At 40.5% G+C, this 26,166-nt stretch overlaps 1 protein-coding gene across 4 annotated transcripts; it reads left to right on the forward strand.

The window, feature by feature from the left end:
• Nucleotides 1-3,012: 3,012 nt before the first annotated feature.
• CDK7 (cyclin dependent kinase 7) lies at nt 3,013-25,685 on the forward strand. 4 transcript variants are annotated; one of them, XM_054987470.1, is made up of 12 exons: nt 3,013-3,138; nt 7,177-7,236; nt 11,489-11,522; nt 12,798-12,865; nt 13,986-14,054; nt 14,693-14,803; nt 18,226-18,344; nt 19,157-19,256; nt 19,484-19,570; nt 19,707-19,856; nt 23,192-23,339; nt 25,469-25,685. In XM_054987470.1, exons 1-12 carry the CDS (start codon nt 3,049-3,051, stop codon nt 25,492-25,494), a joined length of 1,062 nt encoding a protein of 353 aa, XP_054843445.1. In that variant the 5' UTR covers nt 3,013-3,048; the 3' UTR covers nt 25,495-25,685. The 4 variants fall into 4 exon arrangements, with proteins under 4 accessions (XP_054843445.1, XP_054843446.1, XP_054843447.1 ...); XM_054987471.1 differs by lacking the exon at nt 3,013-3,138 and adding an exon at nt 13,017-13,045 and having other exon boundaries at nt 7,174-7,236; nt 11,489-11,539; XM_054987472.1 differs by lacking the exon at nt 3,013-3,138 and having other exon boundaries at nt 7,174-7,236; nt 11,489-11,539.
• The last annotated feature ends 481 nt before the right edge of the window (nt 25,686-26,166 follow it).

Genomic DNA, 26,166 nt, shown 5'->3' on the forward strand with positions numbered 1-26,166 from the left:
AACCATATTTGCCTTCTACTGAAGAATCGCAGGACACAAACCAGAGATCTGGCCGGATGGCTTAAACTGGCTTTTAATTCTTCAACTGACCTCCCAATCTCTTCACCCTTCCCCTCATGCACACTGTTGCAGTATAAATAGGAAAACTGTCTGACTGAAAGGGGATCACTTCTATTTGTAGTTTAAAACCAAAGTCACAAAAAATGGTCTATGTCCAGTAACGAAGAAGTAGACTAGGACAGGTTACTTCAAACTGGCCCAACATCAGTGGAGCAATATTCAGATTAAACAACACTGGGGTGTACCCCACCATAATTATATTAAAAGGTTTCTGTGATTAAGAACGACAGTTGATGGTACACATTTATAATGAACCATACAGAGGTTGCCAAAGCAATTAATGGAGGTTTGAATCCAGCTAGCTTTTCTGCTAGTGGGAAAAAAGGGCTCCCTTTGACCGTTAACAAAGGTTATACTGGGCATCACATGACCTGCATGTACAAAAGCCATATGGGATGGCGTATGAGACTCGGGAAAGATTGGCTGGATCTGATCCAATAACCTCCAGGCCAAGGAGCAAAATACAAGCTTCATTTGCGTTGTTCAGGTCAGATATAAAGGATATCTTTCAAAAAGCTGGCTCTGCAAATAATCTATATGCGACAATATCTTAAAATTTCCTGTAGCCAGAGATTAAGATACTATAGTGCTGGACTTCTAATTTTACATTTTCCAAAAGATGTGGGAATTACTCAAATCTCTCTTTCCTAGTATGGATAAATAAGCTGGAGGAACTCCTCAGGCTACCACACCTAGAATAGATTGGTGGGTCAGGGTGGAAAATAGACCCACCCAGATTTATGTGCTACACACAAAGGAATTCATTGGCACAGAGCATCAACAGATTGTATAACTGAAAGACTTTGGGCAGCACCTCACTTGCATTTGTAATAGTTATAATTATTAGGAAAGACCATCATTATCACTGCGTGAAGCTCATTCTGAATGTTGACTCTGATTTCTCAGGCCATTGTTCCATAAACTGTTGCCTTGCTTTTGTTTGCACATTTTCATATATGCACCTTTGTCTTAGTACAGCTTATTTGTGTAAAAAAATTAAGTTTAGACTGAATAATATTATGAAGGACAGAAGTGTAGCCCTCCTCAATTCTGAATATTATGCAATAAAGTTTTTTTTTCACTGTGAAAGTAATTGTTTGATCGACTGGTATGAATGTTTCCATTGCCAACTATGTGGCAACATCTCCCTTATTTTTCAAACCCTTAGATCTCTGGTAGTGACAATGGAAATGACTTCTGAGGTCAAGATTGAGGCTGTCCATGTTGAACAAGAGTACTTACTATATATAGAATACACTAGAAAAGTACTGGCATAATATAGATGTAAAAAGCTGTCCCATCTATATTTTATCCCTGTCTTATTCCCGTTAGACTAGAAAGCTGTAGCACGCTATCCTAGCAACTGGTACATTGACCATATGGCATTAGGTGTGTGTGTGCAGTCTGCTGTCTTGATAGTATGGGAGAGAAAGACCATTTGCTTGCAAGAGTGCATGTACAGCATTCTTGTTGTACACACAGATGATTAGCAGTACTAGTACAGACTGGATTCTGAGCTCCCCCTATTTCTGTATGGTCGAGTGGATACTGCAGATTTCTTAACATGGTGAAATATCTGGGCACAGCTTCCAACAGGAAAGGAACTCTAGGTCTTGGCCAGTATAGCCTACCCATTAGTCTTCTGCTCTAGAAGCAATTTATAAATATTTATTTTTATCGCATTTATATTCCGCCCTCCCCGCAAGCAGGCTCAGGGCAGATGTTTAGAAGTCCCATTCTTAGACAAATCTGTGTGGTCTTGATTTCATTTTTCAATTAAAAGTTACACCAAAAAAAGGAAGCAATACATAACATAAACTATTACGTAGGATTTCATTGGCTCAGAATTATGATGAGATAGTACAAGGAGGTCAGTTTTTATTCTGCTTTCATTAGGAGTGCAGGAGTGGAACCAGTATAGTTTTAGAATGGAATGTTTTTGACAGCCTTCCCCCCATGAAGTGTAAAGTTATAAAAGTATTATCAAGATAAGTGAATATGTAGGTTAATTTCCTATTTTGTAGACGTTACAGAAAGGCTGACAAACATCCCCTAACGGTTTGCTTTTAATGTTTGCTCATCAGTTCTTTTTCTACTGTAATAACGGGACTGCCTTTATCAGCACTTAATTTCACCCATTTCATGTGGGGTTTTATTCACTTCATGTCCCGCGTTTTTTTCTCTGAGATTCCAAAGCAGATTACAAAATAAAATCATTCGACCAGGCACCAAGGACTTCCAAAACGGCATAATGCAGTAGGACGCAGCCACAAATGCCTAAGGCATAATGGTCGAAGTGCGTTACAACGGCAAAGACAATGCAGTAAAATGCGATATATGCCGCTCCAGAGAGAAACCAATCCTCCTCCCTTATAAAATTGGCCTCTTCGGCTGTTCTATTGCAAATTACATTTGGAAGCTACCAGCAGCCTTGGTGAAACTAAGCAGAACTGGTCTGTCCGATCGTGCTTGGCTGAGAGACCTCCAGGGAACCTTTGGTACCTGCAGCTGTGCGGTGCAAGAAAGGCAAGGCTTCAAACAGGACAAGTGATCGCCATCCTCAATTAACCAGGTAGCCTCCACTTATTTCTATGTTAGAAGCCGCAGATCAATAGGCGGAACGGCAAACGAAACCCGCCAGGGACTCAGCGGAAGTGGTTCCAGAGACCGCCCCACTTCCGCCCCTGAGAGTTTTAGCCGGAGACTTGAGAAGGGGGCGAGGCTTTTTTCCAGGAAGCGCCTCGTTTTTATTTTAGAAACGGTTGCTAAGCTCCTGGCGGAAGCCTAACAAAGGAGCCTCATTGGTTCGAGCTCAGCGCATGCGCAGAAGGCAGCTGCGGGGGCCCTGGAGAGGGAGGCGGAGTTTCTCAGGACCGGGGCGGGGAGGAAGCCGGAAGCGGCAGGGAGCCTCTGTGGGGACGGTTTTAAATGGCCCTCCCCCTCGCCGCTGCTTTCGGAATGGACGCGAGGGCTCGAGCCAAGCGCTACGAGAAGCTGGCCTTCCTGGGGGAAGGGCAGGTAAGAAGCAGCGCCCGGAGCCTCGGAGGGTTTGGCCAAGGGGCGGGGAGAGCAGGTGTACTGCACGTGGAAAGGGCAGGGTGAACCGGGGCTGCAGCGTCTGAACAAATGGCGTGCGAGTTCCCTCTCACCCCCGGTCTGTGCTTCCCCAAACATACCACGGATGGAAGGAGCAACGCCCCCCCCCCTTCCCGAGCGCGCGCCCAGGCTCCCACCAGCGCACGCACCTTGCTAAAGGTCACTCAGGCGGCTCCTGCGGGGTTGCTTTCCTCTGGTAGGGTCGCCAGCCCCAAATTGTGAAATTCCTGGAGATTTGGCGGTGGAGCCTGAGGGAAGGGACCGCAGCAGGTTATAACGGCATAGATTCCACACTCCAGCTATTTTACCCAGGGGAACTAATTTGTATTGCCTCGAGATCAGTTATAATTCAGGGAGATCTCCAGGCCTGACCTGGAGTTTTTAAATCCACATTAATGATGTGTGTCATAAAAAACTATAACGTTTGTTTCTTATAGCTCATATATTCATTTTTTTCCAAACAAAAGTATTTGGAAAAGTATAATCCCTTCTATACAAGTATGTGTGCCAATTAACACTTCATAGTTCTTTCTAGGTTATTTACAACAAAATATATCTCAATTTGTTGAGCCATGAGGAACTAAAGAGTTGTAAAATGATTCAATTGCTTTCAGATTAATTCACAAATTATGTCCCAGACCATAGAGCCACTAGGCATTGAAAGAATGTTTGACAATTTGTAATACAATTCAAATATATTAACAGCAAAGTTCACAGAACTAAAAGCCATTGAAAATGCTTAACAATTCATAGTGTGTTTAAAGATTATTAACAACAATTTTCTCAGTCCATAGAATCAAAAAGCACTGAAGAGCTGCAACTAGCCCCAAGCTTCTAACGTAGCCTTTAACTCGTTTCTCCCAATCTTCTTCAGGTCTCAGTGCAATAGTAATATTCATATGGAACTGTAATGAATATAATAACATCAAGCATAGTGCTACAATTCTAAACATACTGTATTATTCTCTCAAAATAAGCATGCACATACCCCTGTCATTATTTCAGAAACACTCCCAAACCTTCCTATGGTGGCAAAGACTGTATATTCTGTTGAGGTCCCTCCGCAGGTTCTACCTCAAAATTTTCCAGGAATTTCCCAGCGCAGAGTTAGTAACCTGACTACCTTATGCTGTTTCAGAAGACAAGTACTTGTTTGCTGTTCTTTGAAAGGGGATTCCCGGCTGAAGGGTGGTTCTGAGGCATTCTTCCAATTATGATGAACACCCAGCAGAGTGAAGAAACAGATTGATAAAGCCAGATAGGTACACAGAAGTAGCCTACTATAAGATGGTCTCCCAAAAGATAACAAAACACTACTTGTAACCCTTAGTTCCAAGCATGAACCAGCCCAAAGTGTCATCACTTATCTACAGCCTGTCCTGGGCAATTATAATATTTTTGCAAATGCTTTACCTGGTAGGCCTTACCTTGCTTACAGACATCAACCCAGTGTAAAACTGCTAACAACTACTTGCAAGCAAACAAAGCAGGGACCAGAGCAGGCAAGAAATTTAGATGGCAACATTGGCTCCATATTCATTCAGGCAATACTATTGCAGGGCTTAATAATATTAGCTGCTCATCATCTTGGGCTTATCCACTTGCTCATCTTCTAATGCAATATATCCCATCACATGAACACAAATGAAGTAGCCTTATACTGAATCAGACCATCAGTCCATCAAGGTCAGTACTGCGTATTTCTTTTTACTGGAGATGCCAGGGTTTGAACCTGGGCCTTCTGTGTGTAAAGCAGAGGCTCTTCCACTGAGCTAGACCCTCTTCCAGTTATGTGTCTTCAATGCTCTGCTGCTCTCTGCACCAGACAAACAGGTCTGTTAGTATGCAAAAGAATAAACAGATGCTCATCTTACCTTAGAAGTGAGTGAAAATACTAAAAAAAACAGTGGGAGATCTAAATCACCATATGACAGCAAAGGAGCTTCAGAGAGAGTGAGTTCAGCATAAAACTGCTGAGTTAGGATTCATCAAGAAGTTTCACACTATCTACCAAAAACAAGGACCTGGGATTCTCAGCCTTTACTTACGTTAACCAACCTTGCAAAACTAGGAAAACTATTTTATCACCATCACTGCTATTAGGAATGGTCTCTGTACTTACCTTGATTATTTTTTAACTTATATAATTACGTCTCATCCTGTATTACTTGCCTTTTGTGGCTGTTTACTATTTTTATTTGTTAATATATAATATACATCTCTTGCTGTCAAACAACCTTGCCATCAGACAACCTTTCCCTCCTGTAAACCTACCTTCTCTAACTCTAAATAGAGGGAGTGATGAAAAATGGGAACGGGGGAAAATTAAAGGGAGGGATTCAAGAAATAAAATAGAATAAAGGACAGCCACGATAAACCTTTATCCAAAAAGGATAGTATAGGTTGCATATCAAGTTCCACAGAGCTCTGAGAATACTGCCCAAATACTGTTAGATCTCATGCCTGTGTCCTACCTATAAATGTTTTTTTTTCCTTCACTGCATTTCTTAAAAATCAAAGTTTCTGGCCTGACGAAAGTTCCCGTGTGGAAGGTGCATGACCAAAGAGTGGGTTGACAGTTGAGAACTGAATGAGATGAGACCCGGACAAAGTTGGTCTGTGGAATGTGTCTGGGCCCCAATGAGCTCACATGATGATGGAGGGAGGGGTTAAGTTGCAGTCTTGAGTCCAAAGATGATTGATGGGTAGTTTTAGGAATAGAACTTCCCTGTGGTATTTGTCTTTGCAGCCCTGCTTCTGAGTTCCATTTCGGCTGTAGCTCATTGAGCGCAGGTCACAGTTCTGAGCAGAAGGAGGGATATAAAACTATGTGCCCATGGGAATGATTGCATCAATTTCTAAAAGATAATTCCGGAGGTTCTGATGCATCTAAAACATCAAAATGCATGTTTCATTCCCTCTCCCCTGTCTTGTTTTAGCTCTCTGTGGCATGCCTGATCTTCCTGTAAAAAGAAAAAATCCTTAAAGTTTGTAATGGCTGTAGTGGGTCTGTGAACCAAGAAAGCTTTTTGTTCAGTTCTTGCCTCTGCCTAGCTCTCGCTTAGGAGGCTTTGAGCTTCTCATATCGTGACCAGAATAATGGCGTGAGCCCAACCACGCCATTCTTCTGATTGAATGAAATCTCCATTTGCAAAAGAGGAGGCAGTCTTTCTGCTGATTTTCCTCTCCCCTAGCAGTATTTCAGGCTGCTAGGGGAAGGGGAGGTGAAAAAATGATGCTCAAGAGGTGTGCAAGTCCTTTTACTCATGGAGACACTAGTCTGGATTCAAGCCAGAGGACTGTAAATAAAGCAAATGCTTTAAAAGATCCATACGTCTCTAACCATGTCTCCTCCAATGGAAACCAACCTAGGTTACAATGCTGCTGGATCATTTTGCTGCTTAGAGAAATGTACATTATTTTCTTCCGTAATGCAGGTACTTGGGCATAAGAAATGTATAATGTGTAGCTAGGTTGCCACACATAACCGTCTCACGGTTATGTATATACGGCTTAGGGCCAGCATATCTTAAGGACCAGCTTTTCCCATATGAGCTTATCCATCTTCTACAGTTGTCTTTGAAGGCCTTGCTTCTGGTGCACCCGCCACCTGATGCTAGATGGGTTTTGGTGTTGAAACTATTTAATTCCCTCCCCAGGAAGATTAACCTGTCTCCCTTCATCATTGTCGTCCACCTGTGGGTACAGGCTTTTTTGTTTCGTTTGGTATATCCCCACAAACTGTTGTTGGTCCTGCTCCCTGATTGTGTTGTGTTTGTTTTTATGTTTTACTGAATTGGTAAATTATTATTTTTAAATGCTGTTTTAATGTTCTTATGTTCACTGCATTGGGGACCATACTTGGGTGGAAAGGCAGCATAGAAATATTTTAAATAAAATATAGTCAAGGTTTAAGTAGCTATTATTATAAAACTGGGTTTTAATCTGTTTTTTCTTCAGTTTGCAACTGTTTACAAAGCAAGAGACAAGAACACAAATCAAATTGTTGCTATTAAAAAAGTAAGTACCTTTTTGTGTGTGTATTTTTTGACATCATGCCAAAGCATGGCTTGTGCTAGTTAAGAACTCAAGCCATCATTTGAGCTTCTAAACTGTTAGGCACACCCTTCTGTAGAGATATTTATTAACTTTTATCTTCCATCTACTTAGCTCTCCTGTCTACAGGCACCATGGCCTCTAAAAACAGGAAAACCTGAGGTCAGGCTCATCAGTCCAGGTATACTAAACCATAGTTTTCCAAGCCCGTTGGTTCTAAATTTGTTTTACTGACCAACCTAAAAGCCTGTCCAATCAATTTAAACATCTCACCAAGCCATCATTAAATTATCTAATTTGATGGGTCTTCCTGTGCTTTGTGGTATTTGGCTCCTAATTTTTACTATTTTAAAACTCAAAGCAGAGATTGTCCCATGCAGTATTCATAGTAGGAACATGCTGAGTGTACTCTAGGCCATACTGGCAGTTTATGTAGGCTAATAGTTAAGCCCCCTCTAAACTAAATTCACATACAGCTCTAAACTAAATTCACATACAGCTCAAACATCATGGGGGGTAGGGCTTACACACACATCATGATTCCATTACATGCAATTTAATGAATCATAACATAGAAGGTCCTAATTCTGAAATTAACATTTTCTGCATTTTTTAAATGACATCATGGCCCATGCTGGGGCTTTCTACCATGCTTTTAAACTCACACTTTCATGTTTTTTTTTAAATGTAACATCCAGTCTAAAGAGGAGTTCTGCAAAACTTGATTACTTCTGTAATATTCTGATTGGTCCCAAAGTGGTTCTGTTTTGGTGGTTTAAAAAAATGGAAATGGCTAACATGACTGTGAACATTTTATGAACAAACCCGCTCATTTTTCAGGTTTATTTTTATGGCCTTTTTTGATTGCAAAGGAAATTAATTTTGCAAGTTCACACTCTGTAGACAAAATGGCTAAGTGTATTAACTGACTGGCCCCATAGTAGAACATCTTAAGTTTCTAACAGATGCTCAGACACTAAAACCTTTCAGCTTCTATCACAATCTTTGGAAGTGTGCCAATAATCCAAATCGACTAGAATTCCTCATTTCACCGTGAAAATACACTCTCTGTGTTTTAGATAAGGGCTGGGCCTGTGACTCATTGTTCAGAATAAGAACATAAGAACATAAGCAAAGCCATGTTGGATCAGGCCAGTGGCCCATCCAGTCCAACATTCTGTCACACACAGTGGCTAGAAATCCAGTGCCATCTAAAGGACTGTCAGTGAGGCCAGGACACCAGAAGCCCTCCCACTGCCTTCCTTCCAGCACCAAGACAACAGAGCACCACCTCCCCACAAAGAGAATACCATCTATCTCCTGTGGCTAATAGCCACTGATGGACCTCTGCTCCATATATTTGTCCAGTCCCCTCTTGAAGCTGGCAATGCTTGTAGCTGCCACCACCTCCTGTGGCAACGAATTCCATGTGTTTATCACCCTTTGTGTAAAGTAGTATTTTCTTCTATCTGTTCTAACCCGACTGCTCAATAATTTCATAGAGTGCCCACGAGTTCTTGTATTGTGAGAAAGGGAGAAAAACACATCTTTCTCGACCTTCTCTAACCCGTGCATTATCTTGTAAACCTCTATCATGTCTCCCCTCAGTCGTCTTTTCTCCAGGCTAAAGAGCCCCAAGCGCCTCAATCTTTCCTCATAGGGAAAGTGTTCCAACCCTTTAATCATTTTAGTTGCCCTTCTCTGTACTTTTTCCAGTGCTATGATATCTTTTTTAAGGTGTGGCGACCAGAACTGTACACAGTACTCCAAATGAGGCCTCACCATCGATTTATACAGAGGCATTATGATACCGGCTGATTTGTTTTCAATCCCTTTCCTAATAACCCCTAGCATAGCATTAGCTTTTTTTATGGCAGTCGCACACTGTGCTGACGTTTTTAGTGAGTTATCTATCATGACTCCAAGATCTCTCTCTTGGTCAGTCTCCGCCAGTTCAGAATGCTGCTTGTTCATCTCTAAAACCACTTCTCACAGGCCTCAGCAAGTTTCATGACATCCGGGGGTCCCATTTAAGTGTATATCATAGATACGTGGAAATAAGTTCCCATTAATATCTTCAAGCATAATCTATAGTATAGTCTTTTTACCCCCCCTCATGGTAACGGTCATATCCTGAGTTGGCTGTACCTTGATAAAGGGTGTTTCCACACTCAGCTAATTTCTAATTTTCTTAGCAGTCGATTGGAAGACATTGGAATCTGTTTGGTTCTTCCACATGTCTGCCTTCCTCTTTGCATTTTTACGGTTGTGGAGTCAAGTTTATTTAGTTCTGCACATGCCCTGCATAATCAGGTTTTCAAATGAGGGTGTTGTCGTCATTGGTGGCATAATTGGTGACAGTACAGGAACCCCCATGTGTATTTTTTGTGCATATTTATATCACAATATCGCTGTAAGGCTGAATTTTATTTAAAAGACTTCAAATGGGCACATGAGAGAGCCTAAAAAGAGAGTAGCTGTGCCACCATACTTAAGTTCCCGCTCCCTGCAGTCCATACCGGAGACCCCTGCTTGGCTGACCAGAGCTAGGAGGTGGAGGCCACTACTGGCAGAGCAAACCAACCCCTGTTGAGATGGTGCGCACTGTAGCAGTGGCTATGTGTTTTTCAAAATGTACTGCTTTTTCTGGTGTCAGAAGTAGCCACTAGCTCCCTCCCCTGAGCCACTGGGGCTTTTACAGTTTTTTTAAATTGTCATTTTATTTATTTTATTTATTTTATCGTATTTATATTCCGCCCTCCCCGCAAGCAGGCTCAGGGCGGATAACAGCATTAAAACATTTCATATAAAACATTTAAAAGCATTGTACAAAAATATTTTAAAAAATAGCAGCACTCTTTTTCTTGATGGCGGCAATACTGTTAATTACAAATAGTGCAACAGTGCAGTTGAACATATAGCTATAATGATCTGCCATTGTAATAACAGATGCAGCAGATTCTCTGAATTCCGAGCTTTCATTTTTTTAATGAAAAAAACACAAAGCACAATCTACCTCTTTCCCTTGTGGCGATATAAGGAAAAGGGCATATCTCCAAAGTGGAACAAGCTAGAGACTTGCTTTTTAAAAATGAAAGCTGAGAATTCAGAGAATCTGCTGCATCTATTACTACAACAGTAGGCCAATATAGCAATATGAAAATAACTTTTTTTTAAAAAAAGATACAAAACAAAACCAGGTGGGGTGGGCTGGAGGAGTAGTTCAATAATGATGAATGTCTAATCATTGAAATGTGGGTTGGAGAGGGGTGGGACTGGGCAGGGCAAATAAAACCACACATACACACTCCCCCTCCCTGCCTCTCCATGCTGAGGTGTCAAGTGTGCACACTAGAACATGCACCAGAATCTGCAACAATACACTAATGTCCTGTTGCAGGCATCCAAGGGTTTCTTGGTAGATGAGTGGACGAGGAAAGGTTTTTCTGGAGTTCGTCAATATTAGACATAGCAATAAGCCATGTTTGCTGCATGCATATTTTGTGTGTTCTTCATGATGAGAAATGGCAGTTTAATTAAAACTACAGACAAGTCCATTCTGCTAGCTGTGCTGATCATGCCAATTAGTATTCCAATGATACTTTAATCAATTTTTTTTAAAAAAGAATAACTTGGGTTGACCAGCATGCCAATGGTATGCTGATCCATGGTACAAAGTTGAGACTCAGTTCAGTGTAGCAAGATTGATTGGTATATTCCTCTGTAGAGCTAGCTGTGTCCAAATTAACGGTGCATAACTTTTGAAACCCATTAAAGTTAAGGCTTCTCTCCTAAATGCATGTCTGGGGCAGAGTCGCGGGGGGGGGGGGCAGAAATACCATTGAGTTTTTGTGTAAAGATAGGGTTTGCCAGTAAATCAGTTAGATTTATTAAATTAAATCAATTTAGATTTATAGGACTACTGCAGCTTCTGACCTCCAGTGTAGTATAATGGAGTGTCAGACTACGATATGGGAGACCCAGGTCTGAATCCCTGCTCTGTCATGCAAGCTTGCTGGATGACCTTGGGCCAGTCACACATGCTGTCATCCTAATCTCCCTCAAAGGGTTGTTGTGAGGATAAAATAGAGGAGAAGAGAATGATGTATGCTGCTTTGGGTCCCCGTTGTGGGGGAAAAGCTGGGGTTTAAATGAAGTAAATTAATTAATTTGTAATTAGCATTGTTGCTTTAATTTTAAAAAATTCTGTTTTTAGATTAAACTTGGACATAGATCAGAAGCGAAGGATGGTAAGTGTTTGAATTATGTAAGTATGCTCAGATTACATTGACAATCAAATTTTATAACGGTGGTAAAACAGTATTACAGGGATTAATTTATCTTTTCAGTTTCATGTGAAAAAGAGTTAAGGTTCGTTTTGTTTCCTTTGAACCAGACAAGAAGCATAATGTTGCTCCTTCCTGTCCATTTCATGATCTAGGTAGAGGATGTCAGCCTTTCTGTTTGTAACTAATATTTTAATAACTTTGTTCCTAGACAACATTGTGAATGGAATGTATTTCCTTATGGGAATGGTGCATTCAGTCTACATGACCATAATCCCACAGAACTGGGGGAAATGGAGTCCTTTGAAACAAATGAGTTTAGGCATGCCCAATTCTGTCCAGCCAACTGCCAGTGCCACATACATGGATTTCCCCCGTGTTTCTCTATCCATCTGTTCCTTTGACCCCTTGAAAGAGGATGGAGTTGCAGAACTCATGAACAAAAAAATAATCTTTCTAGAATTCAAATGAGACTTCTAGAGGGAAGGTTTAGGAGATAAATCTCCATAACCTATTGTTTTCCTGGCAGTTGACTGGATACAATCCTATATTTATTACTATTTTTCCACTGTGTTATAAAGAATGGTCTATGGAAAACAGGCAGGAATTTGTGTCTCCTTTAAACCCTGCTTCCGTTCCTACTGTAGAACACTGAAGTTATGAAAAAAGTGCAGCATCCTGGCACCTTGCATTTGTTTGAACAGTGGCACATACAATGTGTGTCTTATTAAAAATGCAGGGACCAGAAAATACATTGGTTTGGAATTTTATGCTGAAGTCTAATCAGAAATTCCCAGAAGTTTGAAACAATCTGATAAAGTGGAGTGAAGTTTTGCCAGTGAATATTATAGAGCTGACTTAGTCTGAGTTAGACCATTGGTTCATCCTTCTCTGTATGATCTTCTCTGATACAGCAACTATTGGGCATGGGTCTTTCCAAGCTCTGTTACTTTATTAACCAGAGACGTCAGGGGGTTATTCTGAGAAAGCTATGGCTCCTTCCCTGAAGAGCACTCTTGAGGTTCTAGAGACTTGTTCTCTTCCATCAGGGGCAGTTGGGGAATCGAACCCACAGCCTCAAAGATGCAAACGTGGCATGTGTATGTGGCCTAAACTACTGCTGCTCCTTGTTCAGGGTAATTTTGGGAGGCCAAGGTGGTATTAATGGATACTCTGTATATCTTTTCCGGCAAGTTTTAACTTTGTTGTAACTACCCTTTGTGTGTTCTTTCAATCCAGGTATAAACAGAACTGCTCTTAGAGAAATCAAACTGCTGCAGGAGCTTAGCCACCCAAATATCATTGGAGTAAGTATGATGTGAGGTTTGTGAGAAATATCATTCTGTTACCCTGTGCACTTTTATGAATGCCATCCTATTAGAAGTGGTTCTTACATTGAGAAAAGGTTTTATTGTAGTTTTTTTTGTCTGAAATCAGAAAATTCTCTTTCTTTTATAGTGTTGACTGAATAGTATTAACATTAAAAGGTAAGGAGTTGCTAAGAAAGCTCAGCAGATATATTATCACCGTGGCATGGGAATTGTTTACCTGTGACATCTTCCCATGCAATCCAGGAGCACCTGTAGATTGAAGTAACATGAGAAGGCCTAATGATATGGCTGCCTTCAGTAGAATGTCATCCTCCCGAATGACATTCATTTGGGGGAAGGTATGTGCCCTGTGGAAGTGTTTTGAAATCTACAGGTTACAAGAGTGGGGTGACAGAAGCCAAGAATCTCTTCTCCTTTTTCATTTAATACATTTTTATCCCACCATTCCTTCATGTACTCCAGAGAGGCATACATGGTTTTCCCTTCTTCTCTTCTGTCATCACAACAGTTCTGTGAAGTAGCTTAGGCTGACAATCACTGGTTCAAGGTCAGCCAGGAAGTTTCATGGCAAACGGGTTGGGGACGGGCGGGGGAGACACTTGAACCTGGGTCATCTCAGTCCTAATCCAGCACACTGACAATTACAGCATGGTGGCACTCCCAGTTCTGTTGGTGTCTTGAGGCTTCAGATATCACACTTCTGTGTATTTTACTGACCATGTTTAGAATTCAAGCCGTTATTTAGAGATGCTTATATGCTTTTGTTTTTAATCTGTTCGTTTCCCCTGTTTCTATGGGGCAGGTACCTCTAGAGGTATAGCAGTGGAAGTAATTATGGTTTATTAATTCACACATCAATTATTTGTACACCTACTTCAAACAATGGTTTCTGAATCTGATTTTCTGCCTGATCATAATCTGTGCCCTCTCAGTACAGATTTCACATCAAGCCCTAATTAAGTGTCCTTATAGTGTGTGAAGTGACATCCCATTGTTTAAAACCAGGCAGATGTTGCTCCATTTCACAACAGCTTTTAAAGCCTATATTACAGAACAAGAGCGTTAAAGGAATTGAGCTGTTTTTTGTATCTTTCAGCTTTTAGATGCATTTGGACACAAATCTAACATCAGTTTAGTGTTTGACTTTATGGAAACAGATTTAGAGGTAAGCTTGCTTAAGTCATAACTAATTTCACTGGCTTCTTAAATCTAGACACCCCACTCCACAAGACTAACTTTGACAGTACTAAGCATGTTTGTTGTTTGAATTTGATTCTGCAGCTAAAAATCATGGATGAAAGTTACGGGGGGCTGAAAAAGGCTTTGGGAAAGGAAAGTGCAGAACAGGGAGATGTTTTCAAAAATCTGCAGTCATTAGTGTCCATCTAAAGGTTTTGATGATATGTTAAAGAACAATGGAATAGCAGAGACAAGCGTGAAAGCTAGCCTTTATAATGAGTCCTATGTGGCTGCAAGAGGGGGAAAGTGTACAGCCAAGAAGTTCAATGACTACTGCATATAGTTAGAGAAAGAAGCTGAACTGTATGACGTTTGCCAAATAGTGAATATTTATGTACTTTGTAGAGTAACATCTCCCATGGAGAATATGTGATTGATGATGCCTACTTTTTCCATAATGTTCTTTTCTTTCAGTACGGAAAGTGCTTTGCAATTTTAGAGAGACTCAAATGAGATATAGTGACATCAAACGTATTGTTAGGGACTGCGTCTTTCAGGATAAATTTGTGTTTCTTTAAAATTCAGTAATGCAGTTTTTAAATGCCCTTTTGTACTGGTTTACAGGTTATAATAAAAGACACTAGTCTTGTGCTGACACCCTCTCACATCAAAGCATATATGCTGATGACGCTTCAGGGTTTAGAATATTTACATGATCAATGGATTCTTCACAGGGTAAGTCTTGGAGCAAAACAAATAGTTATGAGCAAACAACAAATTGCTCATATGAAGATTGTTGGGTCCAATATTTGATGTTGCCCAAAAAAACCATGCATAAGAAAAGCCCTGGCTCCTGTCTTGAGCCTGTGATCTGGAAGTAATGCATCACTATAAAAAGAACAAATTGACCTGGAAAACCTGTTTGACTGCGGTTACAAACCTCTTGTCATAAAAGTCGTCAACACCTTCAAAGATTGGGAAAAATCTACTTTATCGTGGCCAGAAAGAATTGAACTCATTAAATCAACCGTTTCCCTGCAATTTCTATTTTTGTTTCAAAATCTATCAATAGCATTACAACAAAGAGAAATGACTCATTGGCAGGCAAAGCTGAACAAATTTATTTGGTTTCATAAAAAGCCAAGAATCAACTTTTCCTTCTTGACAAGAGCTATGAAACAGGGTAGAACAGGGCTCCCAAATCTGAACCAATACTATATAGCAGCCCAGATTAGAAATATCTTAACGTATACAAATCGAAGTAAAACACTAGATTGGCTTCAACAGTCTTATGTTGCCCCAAACAATTAACAGGAACAAATGTGGAGTAAACTGAAAGAAAGATCTGAAAATGTTAAACTAAACCCTTTTTATTATTAACTTTAAACCTCTGGGATAAGTAGAGAAAGGACCTAGCTCCAGGAACATCCCCAGTCACAACCTTCCTTGGTCAAAGGTGGTTTGAACCGGGAAGGAACCCTGATTCATTTAAAACCTAAAGAGAGAGAGAGAAAGAAAGAGGCTTTGTGTTATTCAAAAAGGACAATTTATTTCAACAGCTCAAATAAAAAAAACAATATGCCATTGAAATACCATGGTTACAATACCACCAAATTCACCATATGATGTCTAGAATGCTTAATAAGAGTAACTGATAGAGAACTAACTAACACCTTTTGAAAACCTATTAAAATAAAATTAATAGACTTAAAAGGCTAATCTCAATAATATATAAATAACTAAACAATGAAAACTGGTCAAGGATCACACCACAACAAAAAGAACGGCAAAAGGACTGTAAAATAACAACCTCAAAAAATGGGAAATAATTTGGACTTCAAGCTTATATTCTTCTAAATCACTAAACATCAGGTTACAGGCATTCAAATTATCCACTAGATAGTACCTTACACCACTGAATCGATATTACTATACAACAGGCAATGATTTGAGATGCTGGAAAGGATGTGGATTGACAGGCACCTTCTTGCATTGTTGGCGGTCTTGTGTAAAAATTCAAGCTTTAGGGGGGAAATCATAGAAATGATACAGTCTGTAATTGGTAACACTATTCCACATAAACCTAAAGAGATGCTGTTAAATTTCTGGAATAGTAGCACAATATCAACTATTAAAAAAGAACTGTAGCAGTCCTGTTGATGGCAGCTAAATTCCCGATAGCACAAATGTGGAAATCAAAGTGCCAACCATCACACAGTGGAAGAATAAAATCTGGGATATGATGGCTATGGACAGAATATCAGACCAATTAATAACAAACGACAATGCAACTTTCCAACCCAGCTTTTTAGAAAAGTGGTTCCCATATTTAAACTACATTTCAAACTACAAATCATCAGAGACTGCCTTACTGAAGAAGTATATGGACTTTGTATTCTACTAACTTCCATATAAGACTTATCATTTGGTTAGATGTTTTTACAGTTTGAATGTTGACTGTTTATCCTGTTTTATTATGCTGATTGTTAAAAAAGTTAAAATTAGAAATAAACAGTTACAAAAAAGTAGAACAAAATATAATTATTCAATTTTTAAAAGTTCAAAATATTGGTTTTCAATAGTTTTTAAAAAAAATGTAATTCTGTAATTAGTCTGTGATCATTTTTGCTTGTCCTAGCTTAGTAAGACACTATCACATGATAAGCAGAAATTTTCAGAAGCGGTAGTGCCAGTGGGTTGGGGTCCTACAAACTGCTCATTGAAAGTAGATTGTCTTTCATCTTCCTCTTCTCATAGCAGTTCCTGCCCCTGCAAAAGACATACTGTGAGCAAAAAAGCCATACAACTTGGTCCTGCAGTGAGATGGTGAACTTGAGTGAAATGGCCTGCTTGCCCCAATTCACTTTTATTTATTTCATTGGATTTCTATTCTGCCCTCCCCGCAAGCAGGGTCCAGTACTGCAACACACTTTGCTGGTGGGAAGGAAAGGATGATTTCTCAGACTCACCAAGTTGCAGAACATGATGTTGTGGAGGGTTCCATTAACATCGTTGGTGGCATTGAGGGGGAGGGGTCACAGGATGTTGGTGTGGCAAAGATTTGTGTTCAGAGGCTTGGATCCTAAGGTACTTTAATGTGTTTGCAGAGGAGTAGTTGATTCCCTCTTCCTGCTGTAGACCCTTCCTTTGAGTTCCTTCAGAAGCACAATTTGAGGCACATGGAAGGTTGTGGGAAGGGGGAGAGAAGAAGAAAAAATAATGTTCCTTTAACATGACTTTGCTCTCACTGCTTAGGATCCAACACAGCATGTTTCCATAGTGAGTGTGTGTGTGTGTAAACTCCTTAAATTGCATTGTGCATCCCTAGCTAACTAACTACAGTGTGCCACCAGTTTTAAATTTTAATATCAGTGTCTGCCTGTAGAGGAGAAGAAACTTACTTGTATTGCTAGGACATGTGACAACTGTATGAAACAAATGAAGGAAATGATAGAGGTTTATAAAATTAAGTGCTAGAGGGACTTTTTATCCCTCTCCCAAAATGCTAGAACTTGAGGGCATCCAATGAAGGGCAGTAGATTTAGGACAGACACAAGGAAATACTACTTTACTCAATAAGGGGTTAAAATGTAGAATTTGCTGTCAGAGGGTATAGTGATGGCCACAAGTAAAGCTTTAAAAGGGGATTAAGGGGTTCATTTGTAGCTACTAGCTAGGGTGAGTAAAAGAAACCTCCATATTCAGAGGCAGTAAACCTCTGAATGTCGGTGCCAGGAAGCAACATCAGGGGAAGGCCTTTCTGCCATGTTTTTGGCCACTGTGTGAGAGAAGATCCTTGACTAGATGGACCAATGGTCTGATCCAGCAGGGTGCTTCTTATGCTCTTATGATACCAAACACTGTACTGATCGTGGTCAGTATGCCTTATCCTAAACTCTTACTTGCTGATATAAGAGGTTTGAGGCTCTGGTCTTGAAAAACTACTTATTTGCAAACCAATATGAAGGTTAAAGCCTGATCCTGATGACTTATTGCAGCTTCTTCCCAGCACCTTAATCCTGTGCGCAATTACTTACAAGCTTTCAGCGAAACATATTCCTGATTAAGGGTACATCTTAATCTTGCAGCCAATTTCCATTTTAAAAGGAAAAAAATAGAAGGGAAGGTATTTACTTTCAGTTTTCTCTCTTCTTAAGGATCTTAAGCCAAACAATTTGCTGCTAGATGAAAATGGAGTTCTGAAATTGGCTGATTTTGGCTTGGCAAAATCTTTTGGAAGTCCAAACAGAGTTTACACGCATCAAGTAGTAACACGGTAAGAAAAGATCCTTTTAACTAGGCACATGAATAACTTTCCCACAAACCAGGATTGTTATGTGCAATAGAAATAGAAGATTAGAGACAGCCAGCTTGACTCTTCTATGAGAATACTGTACCTCACCAAGTGGTACAGTGACTGCCATTTTCTGTATCATGAAGAGGGAAGCCCTAGCAATGTACTAGCAATGTTTCACATTCCATGTGACAACCAGCCACTAATTAGGGTGCAGCATGCAGTATATTGGATCTTTAGTTCATTTTAGTATTCATTCTGCTGAATTGGTTTTGGCAGTTGGGTTCTTCAGCAAGACCATGCCTGAAAACTTTTGTTCAATTAAAAAAAATCCAGCAATTTTTTCCTTCAAACTTCTCTCTTCTCACCCTTTAAAAACAGTGAACTTTATTTTTTTATCTGGACATCTTCCTGCCCAAAGTTGAGTGTGTTGTGTAGTGGTTAGAGTGTGGGACTAGGATCTGGGAGACCCAGGTTTGAATCCCTGCTCTGCCAAAGAAGCTCACCGGGTGACCTTGGGCCAGTCACACTCCCTCAACCTAACCTACCTCACAGGAATGTTAGGAAGATGAAATGGAGAAGAAGAGAATGATGTAAGCTGCTTTAGGTTCCCATTTGGGACAAAGTAAATAAATAATCTTATGGAGGGGAAGGAATTAAACTATATTTGTAAGAGTAAAGTGAGGCAAGACTGTCCTTTGACACAAGCGATGGCATGGCAATGTTTGGGTTAAAGTATTATGCATATCTTATTCATGGAAAGGCAAGTGCCATGCATCTGCATTGTTTTTCAGGTGGTATCGAGCTCCTGAACTACTGTTTGGTGCTAGAATGTATGGTGTTGGCGTGGATATGTGGGCAGTGGGATGCATATTGGCTGAATTGCTTCTACGGGTAAGGCCTGAGCGTAAGTGGCAACAAAATTTGCTCTTGGCACACGTATCAAGATACCTTACAACACCCTAGTATCTATCCCCTCTTATTATTTCTGAAGTGAGATACATAGTGGAGTGTATAAGAACACTAAATATGGATAAGAACTCTCATCAGTGTTCAGGAATATCTTTGTTTAAAAATGCAGAATGTGATTAGTCAAATACCTTGTATTCACTTGATTCTAGGTTCCATTTTTGCCAGGGGACTCTGACTTGGATCAGCTCACAAGAATATTTGAAACCCTGGGTACTCCAACCGAGGAACAGTGGCCTGTAAGTCCAATATGTAACAGAAGCCAACAAGGGGAGTTGATGAAAATGCCCTGGTTTTGCTAGTTTTGAAGTTTGTTTGCTTCTCATTAATCAGTACACATACTAAAAGATCTCATTGATGTTTCTTTTTGGACAGGGAATGACCAGTCTTCCTGATTATGTGACTTTTAAAAATTTCCCTGGAATGCTGCTTCATCACATCTTCAGTGCCGCTGGTGATGATTTGCTAGAACTATTGCAAGGCTTATTTACATTTAATCCTTCTGCAAGGGTCACAGCTACTCAGGTATGTATCCTGCATAATAATTTTAAAACTCATCACAGAACCTTTGGGGGATTTCTCTGGATACGCCTGTTGCTTGGCAAGGTGATCCCACTGTGATTATCTCTTCACTGCCAATGTCTTCTGTACTCACAGCTGAGCAAATGTAGATTCTATAGAGAGTCATACTTGACAATGGTCTTCTGTACTGTAGCAGAATGCTGCTACTACCATGCAAGCATAGTCTGATGGAAGTTTTGAGCTATATCTTCATACCAAATTCTGAACGTGGTAAACTCCAGGTTTGCAGAAAAATCCTAAAACCTAAAAACATGGGCTTAAACTTCCCTACAAAAATGGAGAATTTTGACCAAGTTCTTCTGAGGGAACAGTTGACTTCTGCAAAACAAATACTCCTGAATTTCTTCCATCTTCCAGCTAGACATGGGCACGAAATGGAAAAAGCCCAAAACAAGAGTTTCGTGTTTCGTCACGAACAATCTACAAATTGCGAATCACGAAACTTCACGAAATTGACACATTTGCCGAAACAATTCATTAGTTTTGTGATTCGCGATTTGTAGATTGTTTGTGACGAAACACGAAAGTCTCATTTTGGGCTTTTTCCCAAAGATGCCAACTCGCAGGGAGACTTCAGCAGGGAGAGGCCCAAAACCAAAGGAAGCAGCAAGAGTGTGAGCCCTCAAAAGAGCAGAGAAAGAATTGAGAAGAAACAAAGACAAGCAAATAAAAAAAGGGGAGGCCTAGGCCCCAGAGCCAGGCTAAGGCCTGAGACTGGGGGGGGGGGAAAGGCACCCTCACCCAAAGATATTCCCACAGCAAGGCCAAGAGCTAGAAATAAGAGGCTTCTTTCAGTCTCTTTAAAGCAGCAGCAGCCAAAAGCACAATCCCAAATCCTTCCACACACTCTCCCACTCCAATCCCAGCAACAGGTCCTCCTCCCTCTCCCTCTGTCTACTGGGACTGAAACACGAGGCAGAGAGGTGCCTTTTATAAGAAATGCTGACATAGAGCAGAACAGGAGGTCTGTGGTTGGCTGACAGGCCTGCCTAACAGGGTTTGTAGGGGTGAGATTGGTGTGTCCATGGCTACAGAAGGCCTACCTCCTTGGTTGCGTAGGGGATTGACCCCCAGCTCCTGGCTGTATAGGGCAGAATGGAAGTTCTCCAGATGGCTAGGAGAGCTGCCAATCAAGGGTAAGTGGGCTATGATTGGGGTTTCCAATGGCAACAAAAAGTCTGGGCCCATTGTTGCCTAGGGAATCAATGGATTGGTGCCAGCCTGTCTACATTACAAATCATTCATGAAACTAACGAAACAGGCCAAAAAGTCGTGAATTTCGTGATAATTTTCGTGATAACCGCAGCTCCACAAAACGCTGTTTCATGACGAAATTTGCTTCATATTTCGATTCGTGCCCGTGTCTACTTCCAGCAGGTTGGTGGGAAAATTAGTACCTTAGTTGCATTCTGACTCCATTCTTACTGCTTCTTTCAGTGAATACTGACAGTCTTAGATAAATCTCTTATTAAATTGAATGCTGCAAAATAATGTGGAGCTCCACCTCTTTCATTCCTGTCCTTAACATATTTTCAGTGTGATATATCAGCAATACACTTAAAAGTAAAACAAAAGGGTTGTGATCAATACACTGCTTCATTACTAGTTCTGGCACAATTCACTTGTTTTTGTATTTGTATCCTGAGAACTGCTAAGTAAAATTGATTGCAGAATTTAATCTGGAAAACGTTGTGTCATTCTAGTAACTTGAATCTATGAAAGTTTGCTCTATTCAGTGAACCCAGTGGGACTTATTCCTGAGTGCATAAATATTGTGTCTTGAGAGAACATGTACCTGAGCTTCTCCAGGCACTTTTTCATGACATCTAATAGCCACTTATACAAAGGGCATCTTCAGCCGTTTCTCCTGAGTCACATGTTGAGAGCTGAAGATTGGAAATGTGCTGTGAACAGTGGGACTGCTTGTACCTTTTATTGCTATTTACTTGTAATTATTCGTAATGGCTATTCCTTGTGGTCTTCAGTTTTTCTTGGCAAAGACCAAAGGTAGGGAATTTGTTCAGCACTGAAAGTCACATTGCAAGTATACCATGACTTGGATGATTGTGGCAAACTTTCCCAATAATGTAATTTAGATAGAACTTTGAGTATAGCAAAGCTGGAGCTAATGACTTTAATTGCATGTTATTTGGCATTGAATACCTGATTTCTGATATGCTCTTTATATTTGGTCTTTGAGCATTTTGATGAAACTACCTTTACAACAAATGTTAAGATAATCAGGAGGACTGAGAGGCAGGATTCTAATACTTCTGTGCAGCCTGGATATTTGTATTTCAAAAGATACCTTGGCATCACATGTGCCAACATTAAAAGAATTGCATCACCAAAGACTTTAAGTATATTTGTTAAATGCATAGCATTTGTACAGCACTTTCATTGTCCAAAGAGCTTCACGTACAACTTTATCCTTATAACAGCCCTATGATTAGAGAAATTATGCAAATACATACAAGGCTATCTTTTTGAAGTAATACACCCAAGGCAACTTGCAGTTCTTAAATGCTTAAACTACATACTAAAGATTAATAAGGTAAGGTAAAGGTAGTCCCCTGTGCAAGCATCGAGTCATTACTGACCCATGGGGGGACGTCGCATCACGACGTTTTCTTGGCAGACTTTTTATGGGGTTTGCCATTGCCTTTCCCAGTCATCTATACTTTACCCCTAGGAAACTGGGTACCCATTTTACCGACCTCGGAAGGATGGAAGGCTGAATCAACCTTGAGCCGGCTACCTGAACCTGGTTTCTGCCAGGTTCGAACTCAGGTCGCAAGCAGAGATTGGGCTGCAGTACTGCTGCTTACCACAGGGCTCTTACTACTAAAGATTAATAAAATCACCTTAATAGTAAATACTAAACAATCAGGAAAAGATGAGAGTAATAAAATCAGCAGTTAAAGATCAGCAGCAATCCAAATCAGTTACCAACTAGTACTAAAGGTCTTATCCGTATATTGCCAAGGGGTGGGAAAGAATGAAGCTGCCTAAAGCTGAGTTTATGGCTGAGCTTATGTTTGAACCAGTGACCACCTTAATCACAGCTTATTTGCTTAGCCCCTGTGCTACATCAGCTGCAGCTGGGTCATTAAAAAACTGCTTTGCTCACATGAAACATATAGAAGTGTTCACTTGCTGACCACGTCTTTCTCTTTCCCACCACAACCTACTCCTAATGGAGCACTTTCAAAGAATATGTGTGTCCATTAACTATGTGAAGATCTTACTGAGCAATATCTTGTTCTGACCCCTCTAAGGCACTGAAAGACAACTATTTTAGTAACCGGCCAGCACCAACTCCTGGAAACCAATTGCCAAGACCCAATTGTCCTGCAGAAGCCTTAAAAGAACAGCAAAATCCAGTTCCAAATCTGAAGAGGAAAAGAACAGATGCAAAAGATCAAGGTAATGTCCTGAAAGCTTAAACACTCTTAATTTTTTCCATATTTGGAAACATAATGCAATATTGATAGTCACGTTGGAGATCTGTCCCTGAAGAAAGGCAGGATATGTGTATTTCAAGTAAAATAACTTGCTGCCTAGATTCAGAAAATCAGCATACAGCTGCCCTTGTGCTAGTAGTGGAAATACTGGCCAGCTGTGGCACCATAGATCTTACCCTGTCAAGTTTCTGGTTACAAGAGGTTTGGTAGGAGGTGCCATTTACATTTTACAGGCAAGGACAGTTGAGTGGCAGTGATTGGGGATGATGCTCTTCCTAAAGCCCAGAAAGCTTTGCCCCCAGACATAAAAGATGGACCAGATATTTTGGCTGGCAGCTTCTAGCAGTCCCCAAAAATAAGTTTTCTGTTTGCATTTCCTGGTATTCATATTATGGTAGGTGTTCTCTCTGTAGCCCTCACAAGGCCTTATAAATACACTCAGCATGGCTGGAAATACCTAGAAGACCTTATCAAATGAAGCCGTACCGTAAAGGCTTGACTTTCCAGCTGGCTGTCTTGAGGGTAGGGGTGGGGGTGGAGTTATGATTTGAGGGTGCCCCTGGGGCATGGAAGAAAAACCTTACAACATACACAGAAAAGTCAACATGTAACTTTCAGTTGACCTTTTAAAAATCAAATTATTATTCTCTTTGTTGATGCTCAGACATGGTAGGGCTGGATTTGCTATAGTGAACTTTTCTGGAAAAGAATTTGTAGGTAGTTGTGGATTTTCCGGGCTGTATAGCCGTGGTCTCGGCATTGTAGTTCCTGATGTTTCACCAGCAGCTATGACTGGCATCTTCAGAGGTGTAGCACCAAAAGACAGAGATCTCTGTGTCACAATGTGGAGAAGATGTTGGCAGGTAATTTATATCTACTCAGGAAGGTGGGTTTTGAGTAGATAAAAATTACCTGCCAACATCTTCTCCACACTGTGACACTGAGAGATCTCTGTCTTTTGGTGCTACACCTCTGAAGATGCCAGTCACAGCCGCTGGCGAAATGTCAGGAACTACAATGCCAAGACCATGGCTATACAGCCTGGAAAATCCACAACAACCATCATTCTCCGGCCGTGAAAGCCTTCGACAATATAATTCGTAGGTAATTCCCAGACTGACATATATTGCTTTTCTGGACTCAAGCCACCTCTGAAAAATGCTTATTCAGCCACTCCCTTAAGTATCTGGGGAAGAATATTTTGCAACTGATGTGATCAATTCATTCTTTCACCTTTCTTCTCATATGAGTAAGAGTTTAATCTGAACAGTTACAGTTTCCCAAATGTATAGGTTACTGGTTTTCTGTAGGCATCAGGTCTTACAAGGATTATATGAGGCTATATGTGCTCAACTGGTTACATGCAGATGAATGTAGTCAGTGATCCTTTTAAAACACACAATTTACCTTAATTACAAAATTATACATAAAGTGTTCCTTCCTGTGCAGCTGCTGGGAGTCAGGGACCTTTGGAACACCTTAAGGTGGTAATTGTGGGGGCTGAGGTGGGAAGAAGGAATTGAGGGAAATCTTGTGTGAGCGGAATGAGGCAAGATCTGGCTCAGTGGCCTGGATCCTGTCTTTTCTAATTTTCCCTTTTCCTCTGCAGTCCCCCACTTCACCCCTCACACTGTTCCTGCACTATTTAAGGAGGCATAGCAGGTTTCAGCAAGAGTAAGGCAGCTGGAAAGTTCACTTCTGCAAGCGCTACTCTGCTTACACTACATAAGATCGAGGCCATTGTGTTTAAGATGAGATTGTAAGGCAGTTGGGCATGTGATACACTAGTAAGACTGAGGATTGATTCATACATACGGGCAAGCATTTTCTCCCCTCAGTTGATAACTTGTTGCTGAACAGACAGGGTGAAGGAAAACTATTGATTGGTAATGGCTGTTTGCATGCATGTATGTGTGAAGTTGCCTTAAATGTTCATTCAGTTGTCTTCAAAAAGTATTCCCAGGCTAGCCCATAGTCTCGACTAGTTAGAATTGTTATCAGTGTAGTAAAATGTTGGAAGAGGCTGGGCTCTGACAATCCTTTACGGGTTACCAAGTTGTTATTCCTAATGATTAAATTTGCTTTTTTCAGGGTTGCCCAAAAAATTGGTATTTTGACTGCCTTGGAAATGAATAGTAAAACGTTTTTGCTGCTGAAGTTTGAAAAGACCAGATGTGAAGACTCAAAATGAACATGGATGAAAACAAAAATTGTAAATGTAAACATGTGGAAAGTGTGTGTGTGTTTCATCTCTAAAACCATGTATTTTTATTACAGCTTTAAAAAAAAAATAAAAGTGCAAAAATTGTTTAATAATATGCAGAAGATGGGATAGAGGGAATCTAGTGTGTAGCACTGCTGCAAGGAGTGTTATAGTATGCATCTGGGGAGGTAGTAATTGTAAATAAACCCCAGGTGCATAGAGTGCTGATCTATTTACAGATGAGTCTTCATTCTCTCAATATCTGTGTTAGATTAAGAGGCCACAATGTGTGCTAACTTCTTTCCAGTTAGGCATGCCAATGCCGTTTGCATGAGGCAATGCTTGTTTGAGGTCTAGCAGATGCGTGCTTGGAAAGGCTCCCTTGTATTTAAAGGCTTGGGCTTTTCCCCTCCCTGACAACCAAACTAAGTGAGAGATTAATATGTTCTGCAGTGGATAAAAATGGTGTAACTTGGACCTGAAGAGATCATCTCAGTTGTGGACTTGCTGGATAGACTGGATCAAGTATTTTATTTTGGCCTCAGAAATTATTTTAAAAATCCCTGTCTCCTTTCCACCCATCTCG

This window comes from Eublepharis macularius, chromosome 8 (genome assembly GCF_028583425.1).
Source record: "Eublepharis macularius isolate TG4126 chromosome 8, MPM_Emac_v1.0, whole genome shotgun sequence".
In the NCBI taxonomy this organism is placed as follows: Eukaryota; Metazoa; Chordata; class Lepidosauria; order Squamata; family Eublepharidae; genus Eublepharis; species Eublepharis macularius.